This window comes from Muntiacus reevesi, chromosome 1 (assembly GCF_963930625.1).
Source record: "Muntiacus reevesi chromosome 1, mMunRee1.1, whole genome shotgun sequence".
In the NCBI taxonomy this organism is placed as follows: Eukaryota; Metazoa; Chordata; class Mammalia; order Artiodactyla; family Cervidae; genus Muntiacus; species Muntiacus reevesi.
Window position 1 is genome coordinate 88,950,163 of NC_089249.1, and position 22,305 is coordinate 88,972,467.

Below are 22,305 nucleotides of genomic sequence, written 5' to 3' on the forward strand. Positions count from 1 at the left end.
GGAAGCTCAGTGGGTGGTTTGTCATCACTTATCACTGATATTCACTAGGCATGTTCAGTACGAACCACAGATTCAGAAAACCATTAATCATGTTCTTTGTCATGGAGAAAGTGATTTCACCTGGAAGACCATTTCCTCACCTGGTAAATGTGGCTATAATGAAATCCACCTTGGAGGACTTCACTGATGGTCCAGTGGTTAAGAATCTGCCTTCTAATACAGGGGATACAGGCTCGATCCCTGGTCGGGGAACTAAGATCCCACATTGCTGCTGGGTGAGTGAGCCAGCCTGCTATAAAGCCCCCACTCTGCGGTAAGAGAAGTCTATTTGAAAAGATGAAAAATAGATAAATAAGGCCAAGAGATATTGAGATTAGCAAAATTAAATGAAATCACTTATTTGTTGTTAGGATCAAATAAGATAATGTATGCAAAGAAGTTAGGATACTGCCTGACACACGAGAGTGCTTATCATCTTTGTCATTAACCTTCATTTTAAAACAAATACTTGCTTATTTTTAAAAAATGGTAAAATAGAGGAAAGGAAAAGAGAGGGGGAAAAATCATTCACCACTCAGATTTAGCCCAGTATCAATGTTTTGCTTGGTCATTTTTCTAAGTAGAGTATTTTTTTTTTTTAACATAAATTTATTGCCTGTGCAGTTTTACATTTTTAACTGAAATTCAAAATGTTCTCTTTAATGGTTTTGTACTTAAAAAAACTTTTCCTGTTTTTGGATTGGTACCTATCTCATGTTGATAGAACCAAGAAGAAATTTTTAAATATTCATTTGGTGACTTTCACAGTAGTATTTGATCTCTAGGATTACTTCTGAGAAGGGTATATGGTGTATTACATTATTCCCATTTTACAGATAAAGAAATATCCTTATGTGGCCGAGTCACATGTAGAATTTGTAAAAGCTGTGTGCTGATCTTACATTATTCCCATTTTACAGATAAAGAAATATCCTTATGTGGCCGAGTCACATGTAGAATTTGTAAAAGCTGTGTGCTGATCTTACATTATTCCCATTTTACAGATAAAGAAATATCCTTATGTGGCCGAGTCACATGTAGGATTTGTAAAAGCTGTGTGCTGATTGAGCTCTGAGGATTATAGAGGTCGCAGCTGGAATAGATGTGGGGTGGTGAGCTAGATCCTTCTGACACTTTGACACGCTCACTTACGTGTCTTGAACTTAGACGTTAGATCCTGTGCTCAGAGGCGTGAGTCTCTCAGCCCAGGCGTGTTCCAGAAATGCATGAGAAGCTGACTTTCACAGGCACGGTAGCCGCCCCTCCCTGCTCACTAACTCCTGAATCATACCGCCCCTAGCCAGGTTGTCTAGGACTCAGCACAAAAGAAGAAGTGGGAGCAAACATGAATGAGCAGTATCTTGAAAAACTAGCTAAGCTATATCATGTATTTATGTGACCAGAAACTGTCCAAACTCATCTGAAAGGACATAGCCTTTCCCACTGACTAATAATAGATTCGTCTTGTCGTGTCTGACTCTTTGCGACCCCGTGGACTGTAGCCCACCAGGCTCCTCTGTCCATGGGATTCTCCCGGCGAGAATACTGGAGTGGGTTGCTATTTCCTTCTCCAGGGTATCTTCCTGACCCAGGGATCGAACCCTGGTCTCCCGCATTGGAGGCAGACGCTTTAACCTCTGAGTCACCAGAGAAGCACTGACTATTTATTGTCTAAAGCAATGATTCTTAATATATATATTTTTTTTTCCTTCTGGATCTTGAATCCTTTAGAGAATCTCTTGAAGTTTATGGAACTCTTTTCTAGAAGAAAACACACAAATTCATGTAATATAATTCTTCATTCCATTTTAAGACCCATTGGTGTCTTTATCATTCATATGTTGGTACACAAAAAAATTACCTCAAAACTAAAAGGAACAGTAAATTTTTCTCACTTTTATTGTAAATGTAAAACTGCTCTAAAATAAAAATCTTGATTGGAGAAACTGTTCTGCTGAACCAGTAGTTACTGCAACTGTGAATAGAATTCTTAAAGCAAAAACAAACCAAAAACCCAGAGTATAAAATAACAGTAAGCATTATTCTCTCATACAGTTTCTGTGGATCAGGATAGCTTTAGTTCTGGTGCTGGGGCTCCCAGGGAGGGTGTAGTCAAGATGTCCTCTGAAGCTGCAGTCCCTGAAATCTTGTCTGGGGCTGGAGGAGGCGCTTCCCAGGTGGCCTAGTTACATGGCTGGTTGTTGGCACTAGGCGTCCTGTGGACCTGGTCATAGGCCTGCTTTGGTGTCTTCGTGACATGGCATTTGGCTTTCCTCAGGATCTGTGAGCCCATAGAGCGAGGGTTTTTATGTCCTTTTATGACCTAGCTTTGGAAGCCACACTCCATTGTTTCTGCATTTCCTGTTGGTCACATCTGACGGCTCTATTAAGTGCAAAGGGCAGGTCTGAGGGAGTAGCTCTCCAGGTGTACCACCTCCCGGCACTTTGACCTGGAAGTTCTCCTGATCCTGTCATTTGGGGTTTTATGCAGAGCAGTGGGGGCAGTGTGTGGTGTTACTGCATAGGCTGATTGATTAAATCTTTGGCCACTGGTGATTAAACTCTACTTCCAACCCCTTTCTCCTCCTTTGACGTCAGAGGGTGGGGCTGAAAGGTCCACCCCTCTAAGCATGACCAATCCCTCTGAAACTAGGACTCACCTTGAATTACCTCATTAGCATAAACTTCTGTTTGTTCTAAGAGGCTCCTTGTGAAAGACAAAAGACACTATAACTCAAGAAATTCCAAGAGTTTTAGGAGCTCTGGGTCAGGAACCAGTGACAAAAACCAAATACATAGTTTTTATTGTTACTGAACTTGAGTTTGGCTGCTTGCTGCTTGAAAGCCACGTGAGAGATGAGTGTGGTTGGAAAGGAAAGGTTGCTCTATTCAAGAGGTTGATAACCTGGGGAGATGACATTCATGCCCAACTCCCAACTCTGAAGTGATCATGAAAGGGAAAGTCACTGGGGAGCAGGGGTGGTCAGAGTCTTCTTTATCTTCTGCTGTGTGCAGGCTTTCTTCTCATTGGTTAGAAAGAAAAAAGAAAGTGAAGTTGCTCAGTCGTGTTCGACTCTGATTGGTTGGTGGTGAGGTCATAGGGTGGTGCTCCAGGAATCTCCAGCATAACCTGAAGTTACCATCCTCTACCTGGGCGGGGGCCTTGGTACTTGTGCTGTGTGTGTGCTTAGTCACTCAGTCATGTCCGATTCTTTGCGGACTCCATGGACTGCAGCCCTCCAGGCTCCTTTGTCCATGGGATTCTCTAGGCAAGAATACTGGAGTGGGTGGCTATGCCCTCCTCCAGGGGATCTTCTCAACCCAGGGATCGAACCCAGGTCTCCCACATTGCAGGTGGATTCTTTACCATTTGAGCCACCAGGGAAGTAGGATGGGGGCTTAGTACCTGCAGAATTGAAAAGTATTGATTTTTTTTTTAGTTTGTTTGTGTTTTTTTTGGTTTTGCCACATGGCATGGGCTTCCCTGATGTCTCAGATGGTAAAGAATCTGACTGTGATGCAGAAGACAGAGGAGATGCAGGTTTGATCCCTGGGTCGGGAAGATCCCCTGGAGAAGAGACTGGCTACCCACTCCAGTATTCTTGCCTGGAGAATTCTCTGGACAGAGGAGCCTGGTGGGCTATAGTCCATGGGGTCGCAAAGAGTCAGACCCAACTGAGCGACTAACACACAAACAACAGCAGAAGTATGGGGGAATCTCAGTTCTCTGACCAGGGACCGACCCCTGTAGTGGGAGTGTAGAGTCTTAACCACTGGACCTCTAGGGAAGACCCTCAAAGGTATTGTTTTTGCGTAATCCTTGAGGAAGAATCCAGACCCTGTCCCTTGGTGGTACTATTGCTTCTTGACTGTTCCTTCTCAATTTCTACATTTCTCTCCCTTCTCTGATTGTTGTTTAGTCTTTGCAACCCCATACTATATAGCACGCCAGGCTCCTCTATCCTCCACTGTCTCCCGGAGTTTGCTCAAATTGGTCATTAAATTCTCTGATTAGCAACTCTTTGAATCTGCCCTTGGGAATCCAGAGAAGGTCAAGGAGGCTGGATGAAACCTATTTCCTATGAATGAGAAACAGGGGATCTGAAAAGGATTTGTATCCAGGAGGACCCCATAGAGTCCTGCTCTGTTTCATTATTATTCATATATCACATTAGTCAAAACAGAGGAAATTTCATACAAATCATGCATTGTTTTTATTTTGGTTAAATGTTTTTTCCTAATTATACTGTTTGCAGAGGTCTGAGGGAAGAAGTGAAAATGAAGAAAATAAAAATCAGTTGCCATTTCTTTCACCCAGTATTTTCTTTTTAGTCCTTTTTTTTGTTTATGAGTTTCTTTTCTCTATAAAAATTTGTTTCTTCAGATATAATTAACATATAACCTTATGTTAGTTTCAAGTGTACAACATAATGATTCAATATTGTATGTATGGTGAAATTGTTACCAAACCAGACTCTGGTCTCCTGCCAGATGCATGCTACAAAGCCAGTCTACTGACTGGTTGTGGGGAGGGAAGCACAGTGTTTATTGCCGGCACCAAGCAAGGCCACTAATGCTCAAAAGATCCAAACTCCCCACTGACTTTCAGAGAAGGGGTGTCAAAGGCAACATTAGAGGTGAGGGTTGCAGAATGTGTGATCAGCTCGTGACCTTTCTTCTCAACGGTTGGTAGGGTATTGTTTTGGAAACCTTAACCATCAACCTTACAGTTCTAACCAGTTTGGGGTCTAGTGCTTGCGGTCAGCATATAGTCTCCATCCCATCTTAGGTGGGAAGGGTCTTGGTTCCTGCAGAACAACTCAAAGATATGCATCAGATTGCTCTGTGCATCTCTTGGGGAGAAAGTAGGAACCCAGTGTCTCTGTTTTGTCTCTGCACCGTTGTTTAAGCTATCATTACTTGTCTTGCTAGACTGCTTTTCCTTTGTTTCCACATTTCCTCACTTCTCTAACTAGTTACTGCTTGAGTCTGCTCTTTGGAACTTGGGGACGTCCTAGGGAGACCTAATGCCTCTTTCTATAGTCAAGAAATGGGGGACAGAGAGGGGCTTTTGTACCCAGGAAGGCCCGGCAGGATCCTGCTTGGTTTCAGAGTGATTACCTCCACAAATCTAGTTAATTAATGTTAACTATTTAACTACATTGCTACACGTAGTTACAGAACTTTTAAGATTTATTCTCCTAGCAACGTCAAATATACAGTACAGTATTGTTAACTGTAGTCACCATGCTATAGATTATATCCCTAGGACTTGTTCATTTTGTAACTGAAAGTTTGTACCCTTTGACCACCTTCACCCACTTCCCACTTCTCCACACCTTAGCATAACACCCCCTAGGTCTATCATGTTGTTGAAGATGGTAGGATTTCCTCCCTTTTTATGATTGAATAATGTTCCGTTTTATTTATATACCATATGCTGTTTATTCACTCATCAGTTGATGGGTACTTAGGTTACTTCCATGTCTTGGCTGTTATAAATAAGGCTGCAGTGACCACAGATCTTCATGTATGTTTTTGAGTTAGTATTTTTGTTTCCTTCAGGTAAATACCCAGAAGTAGAATTGCTGAGTCTTATGGTAGTACTGTTTTTAATTTTTTGCACAGCCTCTGCATTATTTTCGATAGTTCAGTTCAGTCTCTCAGTCATGTTTGACTCTTTGCAACCCCATGGACTGCAGCATGCCAGGCTTCCCTGTCCATCACCAACTCCTGGAGCTTACTCAAAATCATGTCCATCTAGTCCGTGATGCCATCCAACCAACTCATCCTCTGTTGTCCCCTTTTCCTCCCACATTTCAATCTTTACCAGCATCAGGGCCTTTTTCAATGAGTCAATTCTTTACATCAGGTGGCCAGAATATTGGAGCTTCAGCATCAATCCTTCCAGTGAACACCCAGGACTGATCTCCTTTAGGATGGACTGGTTGGATCTCCTTGCTGTCCAAGGGACTCAAGAGTCTTCTCCAACACCACAGTTCAAAAGCATCAATTCTTCGGTGCTCATCTTTATTTATAGTCCAACTCTCACATCCATACATGACTACTGGAAAAACCAAAGCTTTGACTAGACAGACCTTTGTTGGCAAAGTAATGTCTCTGCTTTTTAATATGCTGTCTAGGTTGGTCATAGCTTTTCTTCTAAGGAGCAAATGTCTTTTAATTTCATGGCTGCAGTCACCATCTGCAGTGATTTTGGAGCCCCCCAAAATAAAGTCTGTCACTGTTTCCATTGCTTCCCCCTCTGTTTGCCATGAAGAGGTGGGACCAGATGCCACGAACTTAGTATTCTGAATATTGAGTTTTAAGCCAACTTTTTCACTCTCCTCTCTCTCCTCTTTCACTTTCATCAAGAAGCTCTTTAGTTCTTCGCTTTCTGACATAAGGTGGTGTTGTCTGTGTATCTGAGGTTATTGATATTTCTCCCAGCAGTCTTGATTCCAGCTTGTTCTTCATCCCGCCCGGCATTTCGCATATAAGTTAAATAAGCAGGGTGACAATATACAACCTTGACGTACTCCTTTCCCGATTTGGAACCACGCTATTGTTCCATGTCCAGTTCTAACTGTTGCTTCTCTGACCTGTATACACATTTCTCAGGAGGTAGGTAAGGTTGTCTGGTTTTCTCATCTCTTTAAGAATTTTCCACAATTTGTTGTGATCTGTACAGTCAAAGGCTTTGGCATGATCAGTAAAACAGAAGTAAATGTTTTTCTGGAACTCTCTTGCTTTTTCGATGATCCAACAGATGTTGGCAATTTAATCTCTGGTTCCTCTGCCTTTTCTAAATCCAGCTTGAACATCTGGAAGTTCATGGTTCACGTACAGTTGAAGCCTGACTTGGAGAATTTTGAGCATTACTTTGCTAGTGTGTGAGATGAGTGCAATTGTGAGATAGTTTGAACATTCTTTGGCATTGCTCTTCTTTGGGATTGGAATGAAAACTGACCTTTTCCAGTCCTGTGGCCACTGCTGAGTTTTCCAGATTTGCTGGTATATTGAGTGCAGCACTTTCACAGCATCATCTTTCAGGATTTGAAATAGCTCAACTGGAATTCCATCACCTCCACTAGCTTTGTTCGTAGTGATGCTTCCTAAGGCCTGCTTAACTTTGCACTTCAGAATATCTGGCTCTAGGTGAGTGATCACACCATCGTGGTTATCTGGGTTATGAGGATTTTTTTTGTATAGTTCTGTGTATTCTTGCCACCTCTTCTTAATATATTCAGCTTCTGTTAGGTTCATACCATTTATGTCTTTTATTGTGCCCATCTTTGCATGAAATCTTCCCTTGGTATTTCTAAATTTCTTTAAGAGATATCTAGTCTATCCCTTTCTATTGTTTTCCTCTATTTTTTTTTTTTTTTTGCATTGATCCCTTATCCCTCCTTGCTATTCTGATCCCTTCTTGCTATTCTTTGAAGCTCCAAATTGAAATGGGTATATCTTTCCTTTTCTCCTTTGCCTTATCTTTTCTTCTTTTTTTTTTCTTCTTTTTTTCCATAGTGTCTGCACCAATTAAATTCCCACCAGCAGGACACAAAGATTCCCTTTTTCCACATCCTCGTCAGCACTTGTTATTTCTTGTCTTTTTGATAGTAGCCGTTCTAATAGGTGTGAGATGATTCCTCATTGTGATTTTAATTTGCATTTCCCTGATGATCAGTGATGTTGAGTATCTTTTCAGGTGTCTGTTGGCCGTTTGCGTGTCTTCTTTGGAAAAAAATAATCCATTCAGATCTTCTGCCCATTTTCTCATCAGAGTGTTTCTTTGCTGTTGAGTTGTATGAGTTCTTTATAAGGACTTTGTTTTTTTTTTGAGCAATTTTGGGTTTACAGTAAGATTAAGAGGCAGATGCAGAGATTTTCCATATACCCTTAGTCCCCATGCATGCATAACTTGCCCCATTATCACCGTCACTTATCAGAGTGGTAAATTTTTAAACCAGGAATATATTAACATACCATAATCATCCAAAGTCCATAGTTTATCTCAGGGTTCACTACTGGTGTTATACACTCTGTGGGTTTGGACAAATGCATAATGGTATGTGTCTATCATTGTAGTATCATACAGAGTATTTTCACTGCCCTAAAAATGTTTGTGCTTTGCCTATTCATATACCTGCCCTCCATAGTCAGTGATCTTTATGGAGACTGATCAGTCTCCATGGTTTTGCTTTTTGCAGAATGTCATTTACTTGGAATCATACAATGTGTAGCATTTTCTGATTGGCTTCTTTCACTTAATAATATGTATTTTCAAGTTCCTCCATATCTTTTCATGGGTTGATTGCCCATTTCTTTTTATTGTTGAACAATACTTGGTTGTCTGGATGTATCACAGTTTATCCTTTCACCTACTGAAGGACATCTTGTTTACTTCCAAGTTTCAGCAAATATGAAGAGAACTGCTGTAAATATCCACATGTAGGTTTTTGTGTAGATAGAAGCTTTCAGTTTCATTGTGTAAATGCCAAGGGGCACAAGTGCTGAATTGTATGGTAAGAATATGGAAGATACCATGAAACTCTCTTCCAAAGCGTCAGTACCATTTTGCATTTCTACCAACAATGAATGAGTGTTACTGTTGCTACACATCGTTGCCAGCATTTGGTGTTGTCAGTGTTCCGAATTTTGGCCATTCAAATAGGTGTGTAGTAGTATCTTGTTTGTTGTTTTAATTTGCTTTTCCTTGATGATGTATGTTGTGGAGCATCCTTTCATATGCTCACTTTCAATCTGTCTATCTATTTTGGTGGGGTGTCTGTTAAAGATCTTTGGCTCATTATTTAATCAGGTTTTTTTCCTTACTGTTTTAAGAGTTGGTTTTATATTTTGCATAACAGTTCTTTATCAAATATGTCTTTTACGAATACTTTCTCCCAGTCTGTGACTTGTCTTTTAATTCTCTTGATATTGGTCTTCACAGAGGAGAAATTTTAAATGTTAATGAAAGCCAACTCATCAATTATTTCTTTCATGGATCATGCCTTTGGTGTTGTGGCTAAAAAGACATCACCATACCTGAGGTTATCTGGACTTTCTCCTGTGTTATCTTCTACGGGTTTTATAATTTTGCATCTTACACTTAGGTCTATAATCTGTTTTGAGTTAATTTTTGTGAAGTGTGTAAGGTCTGTGTCTAGATTCTCTTTTTCTTCTTTGCATGTATCTAGTTGTTTGAACACTATTTGTTGAAGAGACTATCTTTACTCCATTGTTTTGCCTTTGCCTTGTGTCAGAGATCAGTTGAGTAAATTTATGATGCTAATGTAAGTGATTATTATGCTTTTAACTTTAAATTCTCATTTGTTAATTATTTGTTTATATAAAAGAAGTTGACTTCTATATTAACCTTTTGTATCCCACAATCTTGCTATAATCAGTTATTAGTTCAGTAGTATTTTGGCAATAAAATTTTTTTAAAATTTTTATACAGGCAATCATGTCACCTACAAGCAAAGAGTTTTATGTCTTTCTTCCCAATATATATACCTTTTAATTCTTTTTTCTTGCCTTATTGTAAAGGAATGGCAAAAAGGGACATATTTGCATTGTTCTTGATCTTAGTGGGAAAGCTTTGGGCTTCTCACTGGTCAGTGTGATGTTAGCTAAAGGTTTTTTGTAGGTAGTCTTTGTCAAGTTGAGAAAGTTTCTATTCCTAGTTTACTGCGAGTTTATAGTGTATGAGTGTTGAATTTTGTCAAATGCTTTTTCTGAATCTGTTGATATGACCATGTGGTTTTTCCTTTTTAAAGTTTGATATGATGTATTACATTAATTGATTTTCCAATGTTGAATAAGTATACCTGGGATGAATCTCACTGGTTCTAGTATATAAGGCTTTTTATACTTTTTGGATTTGATTTGCTAATATTTTCTTGGGAATTGTTGCACCTGTGTTCTTGAGAAATATTGGTCTGTAGTTTTCTTTTCTTATAATGCCGTTGTTGATTTTGGTATTAGGGTAATGCTGGCCTGATATTAATAGAATGAGTTAGGAAGAGGTATTCCCTTGTTTCTGCCCAAAAGAGAGATTGTAGAGAATTGGTATAATTTCTTCCTTAAACGTTGGGTAGATTTCACCAGTGACCCCATCTGGGCCTGGTGCTTTCTGTTTTGGAAGGTTTTTAGTTATTGATGCAATGTCTTTAATAGGTATAGTGAAAGTGAAAGTCGCTCAGTCATGTCTGACTCTTTGCGACCCAATAGACTGCAGCCTGCCAGGCTCCTCTGTCCATAGAATTCTCCAGGTCGGAATACTGGAGTGTGTAGCCTTTTCCTTCTCCAGGGGATCTTCCCAACCCAAGGATCAAACCCAGGTCTCCCTCATTGCAGGTGAGGGTGCTGAGCCAGCTTTACCAGCTAAGCCACCAAGGAAACCCATACTGTCAAGCCTATCCTTAATAGGTATAGACCTATTCAGATCATCTTTGCTTCTTATGTGAGTTTTGCAGATTGTTTATTTCAAGGAGTTGGCCTGTTTCATCTAGGTTATCAAATTTGTGGTCACAGAGTTGTTCATGCTGCTGTTGCTAAGTCACTTCAGATGTGTCCAACTCTTTGCAGCCCTGTGGACTGTAGCCCACTGGGCTCCGCTGTCCATGGGATTCTCCAGGCAAGAATACTGGAATGGATTGCCATGCCCTCCTCTAGGGGATCTTCCCAATCCAGGGACTGAACCTGCCTCGCTTATGTCTCCTACATTGGCAGGCAGGTTCTTTTACCACTAGCACCACCTGGGAAGCCCAGAGTTGTTCATAGGTTTCCTTTACTATTCTTTTAATCTCCATGGAATCTTATAATTCCCTCTCTTCTCTTTCATTTTGGATACTAATAACTTATAATCTCTTTTTTTCTTTGTTAACCTAGCTAGAGGGTATTGATTTTATTGATCTTTTTTAAAAACACCAGCCTTTGGTTTCATTGACTTTCTCTATTGATTTTCTGTTTTTAATTTCATTGATTTCTGCCCTAATTCCTTTTTTTTTCCTGCTGCTCTAAATCTTATTTATTCTGCTTACTTTGGATTTACTTTACTCTTCCTTTCCTAGTTTCCTAGGTGGAATCTTACTGATTTAAAGTTTTCCTTCTTTTCTAATTTAATGCTATAAATTTTCCTCTAAGCACTGCTTTCCCTGAATATCATAGCTTTTGATAAGTTCTTTTTAATTTTCATTTAGTTAAAAAATTTATTTCTCTTGAGATTTTGTGTGTGTGTGTTATTTAGAAGTGTGTTGTTTAACCTCCGCATATTTTGCTATTTTCCAGTTATCTATTATTGATTTCTAGGTTAATTCCATTTTGGTTTGCCAGCAGATATTATATCATTCTATTTTTTAAAATTTGTAAAGGGTGGACTTCCCTGGTGGTCCAGTGGTTAAGAACCTGCCTTACAATGCAGGTTCGATCCCTGGTTAGGGAACTAAGATCTCGCATGCCTCGGAACAGCTAAGCCCTTGCAACACAGCTAGAGAGCCTACATGCCACAACTCTGGAGCCCAGGCACCACAACTAGAGTCTGTGTGCTGCAGTGAAAGGTCCCACGTGCCACAGCTAAGACCCAATGCAGCCAAATAAATACATAAGCAAATGAAAACAAGTTACTAAAAATTTTTTGTTAAGGGGTGTTTTATGGCCCAGAATGTGGTCTGTGTTGGTGAATGTCCTATGTGAGCATGAGAAGAATGTGTATTCTGCTGTTGTTGGATGAAGTCCGTAGATGTCTATTGTATCCAGTTGATTGAAGGTATTGTTAAGTTCAGTTTGTTCCATATGGATTTTCTGCTTGCTGATTCTGTCCATTTCTGAGAGAAGGGTGTTGAAGTCATCAACTATGATAGTGGATTTGTCTATTTCTCCTTACAGTTGTCTCACTTTTTGCCTCATGTAGTTTGAGGTGGTGTTGTCACATGCATACATAGTGAAGAACTGTTATATCTCCTTGGAGAATTAACTCTTTTAATCACTATGTAATGTCCTTCATTCCTGATAATTTTCCTTACTTTGAAGTCTGTCTAAAATTAATATAGCTACTCCAGCTCCTTTGATTAGTATTAACATGGAATATTTTTCTCCACCCATTGACTTTTCTTATTTTTGTTTGCACTGGGTTTCATTGCTGACTGCAGCCTTTCGCTAGTTGCAATGAGTGCGGCTTTTCATTACAGTGGTTTTTCTTGTTGCAGGCCACAGGCTTTAGGTGCAGATTTAGTAGTTGTGGTGCACAGGCTTGATTGCCCTGAGGCATGTGGGCCAGGGATTGAACCTGTGTCCGCTGAATTGGCAGGCGGATTCTTATCCACTGTACCACCAGGGGAGTCCCACCCGTTTATTTTTAATCTCTGTGTCTTTATGTTTAAAGTGGTTTATTGTAGGCAAGATATTGTTGGGTCGTGTTTTTAATCCATGCTGACAACCTCAGTCTTTTAATTGGTACATTTAGATTGTTGACCTTTAAAGCGATTATTGATATAGTTGAATTAATATCTACCATTTTTGTTAATTTTTTTTGTTGCCCTTGTTTTTCGTTCCTATTTTTGTTTCCCACTCTACTGTCTTTTGTGTCTGTCTAGTTCTTTTTATACAGTTATGTTTAATACTTGAATTGTTTTAATTTAAAAAGTGACACTTGCTTATTGCAAAATAATTCAGAGTACAGAAATGTCTAAAGAAAAAATATTATTTATAAAAAGAGGTGATCCCAGCCCAGGGGAACCTTCTGTTGTGGGCTGAGGGAAGATGAAAGGTGCAGTGGAGTCAGGGGATGCCTTGGCCAGGGTTGGGGACCTGGGTCTTTTTGAAGGTAGCAGTGTTTAAGAAGGGCTTCCCAGGTGGTGCTAGTGGTAAAGAACCTGCCTAGCAATGCAGGGGACATAAGAGATGCAGGTTCGATCCCTGGGTTGGGAAGATCCCCTGGAGGAGGGCATGGCAACCCACTCTAGTATTCTTGCCTGGAGAACCTCAGGACAGAGGAGGCTGGTGGGCTACAGGCCATAGGGTTGCAAAGAGTCGAACATGACTGAAGTGACTTCGCACAGCACAACTTTAGGAAAATGAGATCTGGATAGCAGGGACAGTGCCCGGAGAAGGAAACGGGGAAGGTGGGGGGTATGGAAGGGGAATTAGACTGCTGAGAAGAAAAAGTTCACTTCTATTTCTATGCAAAGGTCCACTTCCTAAGAACAGCATTATTTTCAGGTTTCAAAGGCCTTTTCTGCGGTGGGAAGGAAATTAAGGAGATATTTAATAAGCAGGTGCAGCTGAATGTGTGTGGTTAAAGTACAATCTACTATCTGTTTGTTTATTTGTCAGGACTGTTTATAACCAGCTTCCGACAGGAGACAAGTTGTTTTGACCCTGGTGCCCTGGCTCATTCAGGCCACTTAACACTGTTTACCTTTCTGTGGAATAATGTGTATGATCCCCTGATCTAGTGCTTCTGTAAGGTCTGTAACTAGAATGAGCTCAGCATTGCGTCACCGCAGCCAGTATCTGATGGACCTCAGCTGCTTTCTATTGCCCATTCACAGGAGGAGAATAAAACTTTCTTGACCCAGATTGGCGAAGGCAGGCGTTCAAAGCTATTGAGAACCTTAAATCAGGATCCGGTCTTTCGTTTGAGCCCCTGGCTGACACTCTGTCGATAGAGATATCTTGACACTGCTCTGTGTTGAGTTTAGGAAAAAAAAAAACCCTAATGCCCAGGTTTCTGCACACCAGATCAGTTACATGGGGTGGGGTCCAGGCCCTGTTGTTTTTTAAAGCTCTCTGGGTGATTCCAGTGCAGGTCTAAGATTAAGTCTTACCTTAAAGATGCTGGCACGTCCTGACCTGCCTCCAGTCCTCTTTGTAGCAGGTGGGGATGGGTTGTGGCTATTTTGTCATAGAACACTAAAATGCAGGGAGACCTAAATGTTGTGAATGTAGTTATATTGTTTTCAAAGTTCTGCATTTCCGGAGTACTTCAAACACTTGGCTCAAGTGTCGTTATATATATATATATATATATAGTGCTTAGTCGCTCAGTCATGTCCGACTCATTGTGACCCCATGGACTGTAGCCCGCCAGGCTCCTCTGTCCATGGGGATTCTCTAGGCAAACATTTTAACATACTGAAAATAACTAATGAGCTGTTTATCAATGATCTTGAATATAGTAGTAAATGCTGTCAACCAGAATATGTCAAGTAAATCCACATACCACTTTGATTTGATTTGCCACCCTCCTACCCCCTTTTTTACTTTCCTTGCTTCTATTGCTTAAGCCAGGATGGGATTCCATGTAAGATTTTGTTTGGGAGAAAAGATTCTGCACAAATAAAAGTTTATAAGCCACAGGCCTTTCCTTGTAAGGTCTGTTTTAGATTAGATCAGTTTGCTTTAAGGCCCAAGCATCCCCCAGGCTGGGCTTCGAGCTGCTTCCCACTAGGATTTGAGCCATCCCAGCTGTTCCCCAGCTGGATCCACTTCATATACATTTACACTGGGGCAGCCGTGATTGCCTTTCAGAGGGAGAGTGAGGGAAGTTTTCATGAAAGTGGGAATGGGCTGCAGCTGTGGGTGGAAGTGGGTGGCCCAGAGATGGTGTCATTGTCAAGAGGCCATTGGCCTGACCTTGAGGGATCACTGGCCAAAATCCTGTTCCCTGTGGATCCAGAGCTATAGAATGTTCCAGCCAGGAGAGGCCTGGGTTAGCAGCTCTTCCTTTGTTGTTGTTCAGTTGCTATGTCATGTCTGACTCTTTGCAGCCCCATGGACTACAGCACACCGGGCTTCCCTGTCCATCACCAACTCCCAGAGCTTGCTCAAACTCATGTCCATCGAGTCGGTGATGCCATTCAACTATCTCATCCTCTGTCATCCCCTTCACCTCCTCCATTCAATCATTCCCAGCATCAGGGTCTTTTCTGATAAGTCGACTCTTCACATCAGGTGGCCATAGTATTGGAGTTGCAGCTTCAGCATCAGTCCTTCCAATGAATATTCAGGGTTGATTTCCTTTAGGATAGACTGGTTTGATCAAGCAGTTCTTCTTTAAGGACTAATTAGGGGCTAGGCCCTATGCTAGGGGCATTAAAATCTTGTCGTATTCAGTCTTTTTGATAACTCTGTGAGGCACACATGATTATCCCCATTTTATGAATGAGGAAACAGGCTTCAAGAGGTTAAGTCACTTATCCAAGGTCACAGGTAATAAGTGACAAAGCTAGTCGCACATGCTAGTCCCCTCCAAAGCCTTCCTAGAAATCATCTTGTGGATGAAGAGATCAAGGTCAAGAGAGGACAAGCCGCTTGTCCAAGGTGGCACCACCAGCTCCAGTTCCTGGCAAAGCTACAACTAGCCCTTACCTGCCACAGGGCCATGTCCCCTCCCGCCTTCTCAGTGGTTCAGGCCGAGTCAGTTGTGCTGGCATGGAATGAGAAAGCAAACTCACTATCTTTCTTGTCCCCAAGTCTGCGAGGGGGGACCATGTTAAGAGCATAGAGAAGGCAGGCAGAGGCCACTTGGAGAAGCAGATCCCAGCCAGGAGGTGGGGCAGACGCTGGTGAATCAGAGCCCAGTTTCCAGGGCAACCTGGAAACTTCTTTGACTTGGGGCGGCACTGACAGTTGCCCCTATCAGCGATGTGTGGGCATCTGGGCGGCAGGGTTCTGCGTCAATCCTTCCCACTGCTGTTCATGTGAATGCCTTTAGGAGCTCAGCTCCACCTACATGTGTGGAGGGAAGAGGATGTAAGGAATGTGTCCGTGGTGGCCTGGGAGTAGCTACCTTTGCAAATAAGGGTGCGGAACCAAAGAAAGGACCCAAGACTCCCTCCTTCCAGCTCTCTAATCAAGAAAGGAGCATTTAATTTCAGCCAGATTGCAAGGTGGTTGCTTTTGTTTTCCTCTGAATTTGTGCCAAGGATGCAACTTTCCCTGCTCATTTTATTAAAAACTTTATAAAGAGCATTAATAAATAGATATAAAACTGCTGCCTAAATGACAGAGAGACTCAATGAAATTCCCAAGGGTCAGCCATTGAATAAATAACAGGACCCATGTCCTTGCACGATCACTTTCCCATATATGCAAATTAGGGACAGTGCCTTACCACGGGATGTTTTAATTAATATTTATAAATCACAGAGCGCCTCAGAAAGGGCCGCTAAGTTATTTATATTATTATCATGTCACTTGAGTAACAAACCCTTTGTAGAGTGCTGCCTGCTTTGCGTTTTGTCTGAGCAGTGAGAGAGCCTGTTGTGTGTCTCCCCACAGGTGTCGCGGCAGCACAGCGGCTGGTCGCCATCCAGGAAGGTCCCTTGTACCGCACAGAGGGCTCTCACATCGCCATCTGGTGCAATGTGAGCGGCTTCCAGGGGCCCTCTGAGCAGAATTTCCAGTGGTCCATTTACATGCCCACGGCCCCTGAACGTGAGGTCCAGATCGTCAGCACCATGGACTCGTCTTTCCCTTACGCCATCTACACGCAGCGTGTCCACAGCGGGAAGATCTACGTGGAGAGGGTCCGGGGGAACTTGGCCTTGCTACACATCACCGACCTCCAGGCCCGGGATGCCGGGGTGTACGAGTGCCACACGCCCAGCACCGACGAGCGGTACTTCGGGAGTTACAGCGCCAAGATGAACCTCGTGGGTAAGGCGATAACTGTGTCCATGTGGCCGGTGTTCTGCCTGAGTGTCGTCGTGAGTCTGAGCTGTTAAAATAAATCACCATAGACTGGACTGGGTGCTTAAGCAACAGGCAGTTATTTCTCAGTGTTCTGGAGACTGGAGGTCGTCAGGGTGCCAGTGTGGTCAGTTCTGGGGAGGGCCCTCATGGGGATTGCTGAGTATTAATTTTCTCTTGTCTCCTTACGTGGCAGAAAGGGAACGAGAAGGCTGTCTGGGGTTCCTTTATAAGGGCACTAATCCCTGAATCTTTTTCCCTGACAGTCTATGCTTTCAATGCAGGGGATGCAGGTTAGATCCTTGGTTGGGGAACTAGGGATCTGGTTGGGGAACTGCCACATGCCAGGCATTGAGGTCAAAATTTTTTTTTAAAGCAGCACTAATCCCATTAATGAGAACGTCATCCTCATGACCTAATCACCTCCCGAAGGCCTCATTTCCAGACACCAACACATTGGGGATTGGGTTTCACCACAGGAATTTGGGGGACGGGGGAGAGCATAAACATTCAGTCCATAACACTAAGTCATTTCTTTCACAGTACAGTTTTATTTGACTCTTTAGGGCTTCCCAGGTGGCGCTAGTGGTAAAGAATCTGCCTACCAATGCAGGAGACGCAAAAGACGTAGGTTCAACCCCTGGGTTGGGAAGATCCCCTGGAGTAGGAAATAGCAACACACTCCAGTACTTGTGCCTGGAAAATTCTATTGGCAGAGGAGCCTGGCAGGCTACAGTCCGTAGGGCTGCAAAGAGTCGGATACGACTGAGCAACTGAGCACATAACATAGCATTTGACTTTAAAAGAAGAATCCAAAGCTCCCCAAATATTTTAGAGGTCGCCAAGTAGCCATAGGTGAAACCAGTTTTGTGTGTTCACTTGTAAATAGAAGGTTGAAGCTGCAACTTGAAGATCTCATGCAGATGTTAAGAACTTAAGAGGAGGTTAACTGATCCTCTCTAACTGATGAAAGGGGATATAAAAATATAAGGCAAGGGCACTTGTGGTTGATAAGCGGAAGAACTGATGAGGAAGATGAAGCATATGTCATCTGCAGGAAGAGGCCAAACCTCCAGGAAATAACGGGCCTTTAGGTGGCACCTCTGAGCCGCCGGGGGTGTCAGGAAGCAAGTGTGGTGCAGGACTCTGCTGAGACCTGGAGTGGGTCTGTGTGTCCTTTGCTGTCAGAGCGAGGAATTGTGCACCAGCTCTTTGTGTACCAGTCTCCTTTAACCCCTGTGCTCCCCAGATGATGGAGGGAGCTGGAGGAGGGAGGGAGGAGGGAGGGAGATTTCCATGAGGATGCCTTGGGCCACAATGTTTCCCAATGTGAAGGATCAAAAATATCAAGGCCATTCTATTTTTCTGTCCAAGTCATAATTTCCAGGCTTAATTAAGATAATAAAAACTAGAAGTCAAAATTTCCACCCTTCAAATCAGAGAAGGGTATGGTGTTTAGTCTCCAGAGTAAAATGCTGACCAAGTGACCACAGAGGTAATCTTATCGCTTGCCTGACTCATCCCCATTCCATGGCTTCCTTCCAGCCCACGAACATGTTGACACATGAGTTATATGAAAATTAAACCTACTAAAAAATTGAGGACCCTGCTGTTTCTCTCTACCACAACCCGTTTTTTTTTTTTTAAAAGAAGAAATAACTTTTCTAGAGCACTGCATTGCTGACATGAGTTGGGGGAACATGGGCATGGAGTGGCTCGAAAGGAGAAAATGAGCAAGTTGTATAGAAAATGTGACACTCCAACTTCCAGGAACTCCTTTTGTTTGAAGATGAGTCAGTAGCCAAGTTAAAGTTTCTGAAAGCAATTTCATCTTGAACAGCAAAATCTTATTTCACCTGACATAAAATTTCTTTGACATGTTATTTTCAGTGAGTTCATTTATTGTGTAAAATGAAATGTCTACAAACATTATTTTATCAAATTTTAATTGAAGTATAGCTGATATACAATATTTCAGGTTTACAGCAGAATGATTCAGTTACATACACACACATAGGCACATATATATACTTTTTCAGATTGCTTTCTGTTATAGGTTATTATAAGATATTGAATATAGTTCCCTGTGCTATACAGTAAGCCCTTGTTTTTTTCTATTTTATATATAGTAGTGTGTCTTTGTTAATCCCAAATTCCCAGTTTATCCCTTTGCTCCCAACTTTTTATCTGAGTGTTATTGAAGTACCAGACAGGAAGCATAAGTGCCAAATAGTTGCAGTCCAAATGCAGACAGAAGTCTTGTTCTGTTTCTGTGCTGCCTGGGGTCCTCCGCGGCCCCACGGAACTGCAGAAGCCCAGGTGGGCTGGCACTCGGCCCTCAAGTGTAGGATCTGTGGCCTAGTGACTGTGCTTGGGGCGGTTCCTGTGTTGCAGTGATCCCGGACTCCCTGCAAGCCAGCGCTGTGCCCCAGACTTTGCACAAAGTGGAGCAGGACCCCCTGGAGCTCACATGTGATGTATCCACGGAGACGCTGCAGCACAGCCACCTCTCGGTGGCCTGGCTCCGGCAGCGGGGCGGCGAGAAGCCGGTGGAGGTCCTCGCCCTGAGCCGAGACTTCGTGCTGCAGTCGAGCAGCGACTACGCGCAGAGGCTGAGCCTGGGGGAGATGCACCTGGACAAGCTGGGAAGCACCACCTTCCGCCTCACCATCTTCCACCTGCAGCCCTCGGACCAGGGCGAGTTCTACTGCGAGGCCACGGAGTGGATCCAGGACCCGGATGGCTCGTGGTACCCCATGACCCGAAAGCGTTCCGAGGGGACCGTGGTCAACGTCCAGCCCACCGGTGAGTCCGTCTGGCGGGAGGTGGTGCAGGCTCCTTTGACGACTCTGCAAGTACTCCGGGTCCCAAGGGGCCAGGTGTCCCCAGCCCTGACCCTCTCTGACTGCTCTCCCAGCCCCTGAGTCCAGCTGGGCTGCAGATTAGAGCTGACAGCTGTTGGTGGCTGCTTCAGCTGGGCTCGGGGCAGGCGTACTGTGGGCGCTCAGTCCACTGGTTTTGCTTGGAGGGTATGGTTGTGTCGGCCCGGAGATGCAGGAAGTGCCCAAGGGTCCTTGCGTTGCTGCTCACCTCTAATGAGGGGCTGCCATTGTTCTGACAGTCAGAGGTGTGATTTATGGGAGGTGAGCTGGGGTGCCTGAAGTACAAGCTGTGGGGGGAGTTCTCTTCAGGACCTGTCTCTTGACTCTGCTGCCCCATTTGCTCCAGTTAAATGGTGGTTGTCTTGGTCTCTACATAGCTCTCTTGCCGCTTGTTCTTCTGCCATTCTGGGACTGTGCTTCTGACTTACCTAATAGCACGGATGCCCAGGCTTGGGCACTCCAGATTCTTGAGTCAGGCTTCCAGGGTGGGACCTGGGAAGCTGAGTTTTCAGTACACTTCCACTGTAGACAGTCTACGCTTTGTCAAGTACAGCTCTAGAGCCAACAGGGCAGAAGCGATTCTCTGGGTGCCTAGTGGATGTGAGAACTTTACAAGGAGGGTTAGGCTCCTGGAGTGGGAGCACCTTATCTGTTCTGTAGGATCCAGGGTATTTAGCGGCTTCTGAAACTTCCGGTACTCAGAAATCCACAGAAGGCGCTTTATTTCATATTTATCCCTTCCCTTCCTGGCTGGTTTTAAGAGCAGCTTCAAAAGTCTGGGCCACATTTTGAGTCTTAATGCTTTTAAATTAGGTTGCATCAGTTAATCTTCTTTATTTTAATCTTGCCAATTTGGAATGAGGATTTTTTTTTTTTTTTAACTTGCCCAGCAAATATATCCAGACTAAGCAAAGGGAAAACTAGGTGAAAAAAAAAGAAAGTCGATGACTTCACTCCATGTCCCAGTGATGTTCTGATTCTGTGGTTGTAGCCCCAGTGTTGCCCTTCTCTTACTTCATTTCAATGAACATTTAGTAAGTCTCTTTAGCATGGCAGGTGTGGCGATAGGCATCGGGGACTCAGAGATGAAGAACTCTCGGTCCCTGCCTTAGGGAACTGCAGATACGAAAGCCAGTGGCTGAGTGGAGGGCACTGAGTGTGATGATGGTGTGGTGGATGGGGTGCTCTGGGGACACAGTGAATATAACTCTTCTGACAACAGCGTTTTCCCTGGATGGGGTCGTTAAAGCAGATTCAGGAAAACCAACACATTTGGTGACTTTGAGTTGAGGCTTGAAGCTCGAGCAGGCATCAGGAGGAGAAATATAAAGGTACAGAATTGTTTGTCATGTTTGGCAAGCACAGAGAAATCAAGGGTAGGCAGGTGTTGAGTTCCAGATATGAGTGGTGAGAGATAAGTGATAGGAGATAGAAAGATGGCCTGAAGCCCCATCTGCTGGAATGTGAGCTTGGCTTTGACTCTGTACTCCAAGCATCTCAGGCTGTTCTCCTTGGATTCTTAGGAGCCCCGTAGAGGTGCCTGAGCAGCTGCTTTGTGAGTAGATGGGTGTGCGTGTTGGTGTGTATGGGTGGACATCATGGTGGGAGGTGCTGGAGGAAGGCATGTGAGGCCTACAGTGTCCCCTCCTTGCCTCAACCAAATGTTTTCTATATCGGGCAATAAAAGACTTTGTATGCGAAAAGGAAGACCCCCTCTCCTCTGCCCAAGCAAAGTCTGAAAACCACTGCTGTAGACACTTGGAGCGGGGAGTAGAGATTTGTAAAGAATTCAGTGACACAATCAGACTGGGTTTTAGAAAGGAAAGACCATGGAGGCCACCTAGGGTTGACCTGACAGATTGGATCTGAAGTCAGGAGACCAGGGAGGGAGGGGCTGATGAGGCCACAGCTGGGTCAGTGGCACTGGCCCGGGAAGGGAGCAGTGGGTGCTAGGGGCAGCAGAATGGAGAGCACTAGGCAAGGAGGAACCCAGCTATTGGGAGCCCTGAGGCTGGGGCTCAGGGTGATTCCTTGAATCACCTGATAAGGAGGGATGAGGTAATGTGCCAAGTCATACTTGAAAGCCTCTGCTTCCCCTTTAGTGGCAGCACTGGTTGGCTTTTCTTTTGTTCTTATCAGTTTTGGTCAAGGAGTCCATCCTGCAAGCAGACTCTCATGGAGATGCTCCGTGTGTGAAGCAGCCAGCATGTCATCAGACATAGAGCTCAGTTTGAGGTTGAACTTGGGACTGATGAGGCCCCAGGAGAAGCCCATGGGATGAAATTGGGAAAGGACCCAGGGGAACTGTGGCAGTGAGAGGTGGTCAAGGGAGCAAGTCCCAATGACAGAGAAACAGAGTGGTCAGGCCAGTTGGCACGAAGCAGGAAGAAAAGTGTTATGAATACAAAGTAGGAGAGCTGGTCCAGAGGCTAAAACTTGTGTGACAAAAGCCTTCGGTTATGATGGGTTGGGGGGTAGGGGTGTTACTGGAGACATTTGCCCAGTCAGTGAAGTATGGGAGGTCAGAAGCAAAATTTCCATGAGCTAAGGAGGGAGAGGGGATTGAAAAAAGCATGAATCAGTGTATGGAGGTTTAATTGACTAGGGAAGAACAAGGACAAATTGCTGGGCAGAAAGGAGGAATCTCATCTTAACTTGGCAATGTGAAGGCTTCACCATGCTACGA

General features: G+C 43.5%; 1 protein-coding gene across 3 annotated transcripts in view; it reads left to right on the plus strand.

Moving 5' to 3' along the window:
- The window catches only part of IGSF3 (immunoglobulin superfamily member 3), a 111,620-nt gene that overhangs the window by 48,408 nt on the left and 40,907 nt on the right, over nucleotides 1-22,305 (plus strand). For all 3 annotated transcript variants that reach the window (XM_065906239.1, XM_065906229.1, XM_065906249.1), the window contains exons 3-4: nucleotides 16,327-16,704; nucleotides 19,132-19,542. In XM_065906239.1, coding sequence (XP_065762311.1) covers nucleotides 16,327-16,704; nucleotides 19,132-19,542 — 789 coding nt within the window. The remainder of the gene's footprint in view (nucleotides 1-16,326; nucleotides 16,705-19,131; nucleotides 19,543-22,305) is intronic.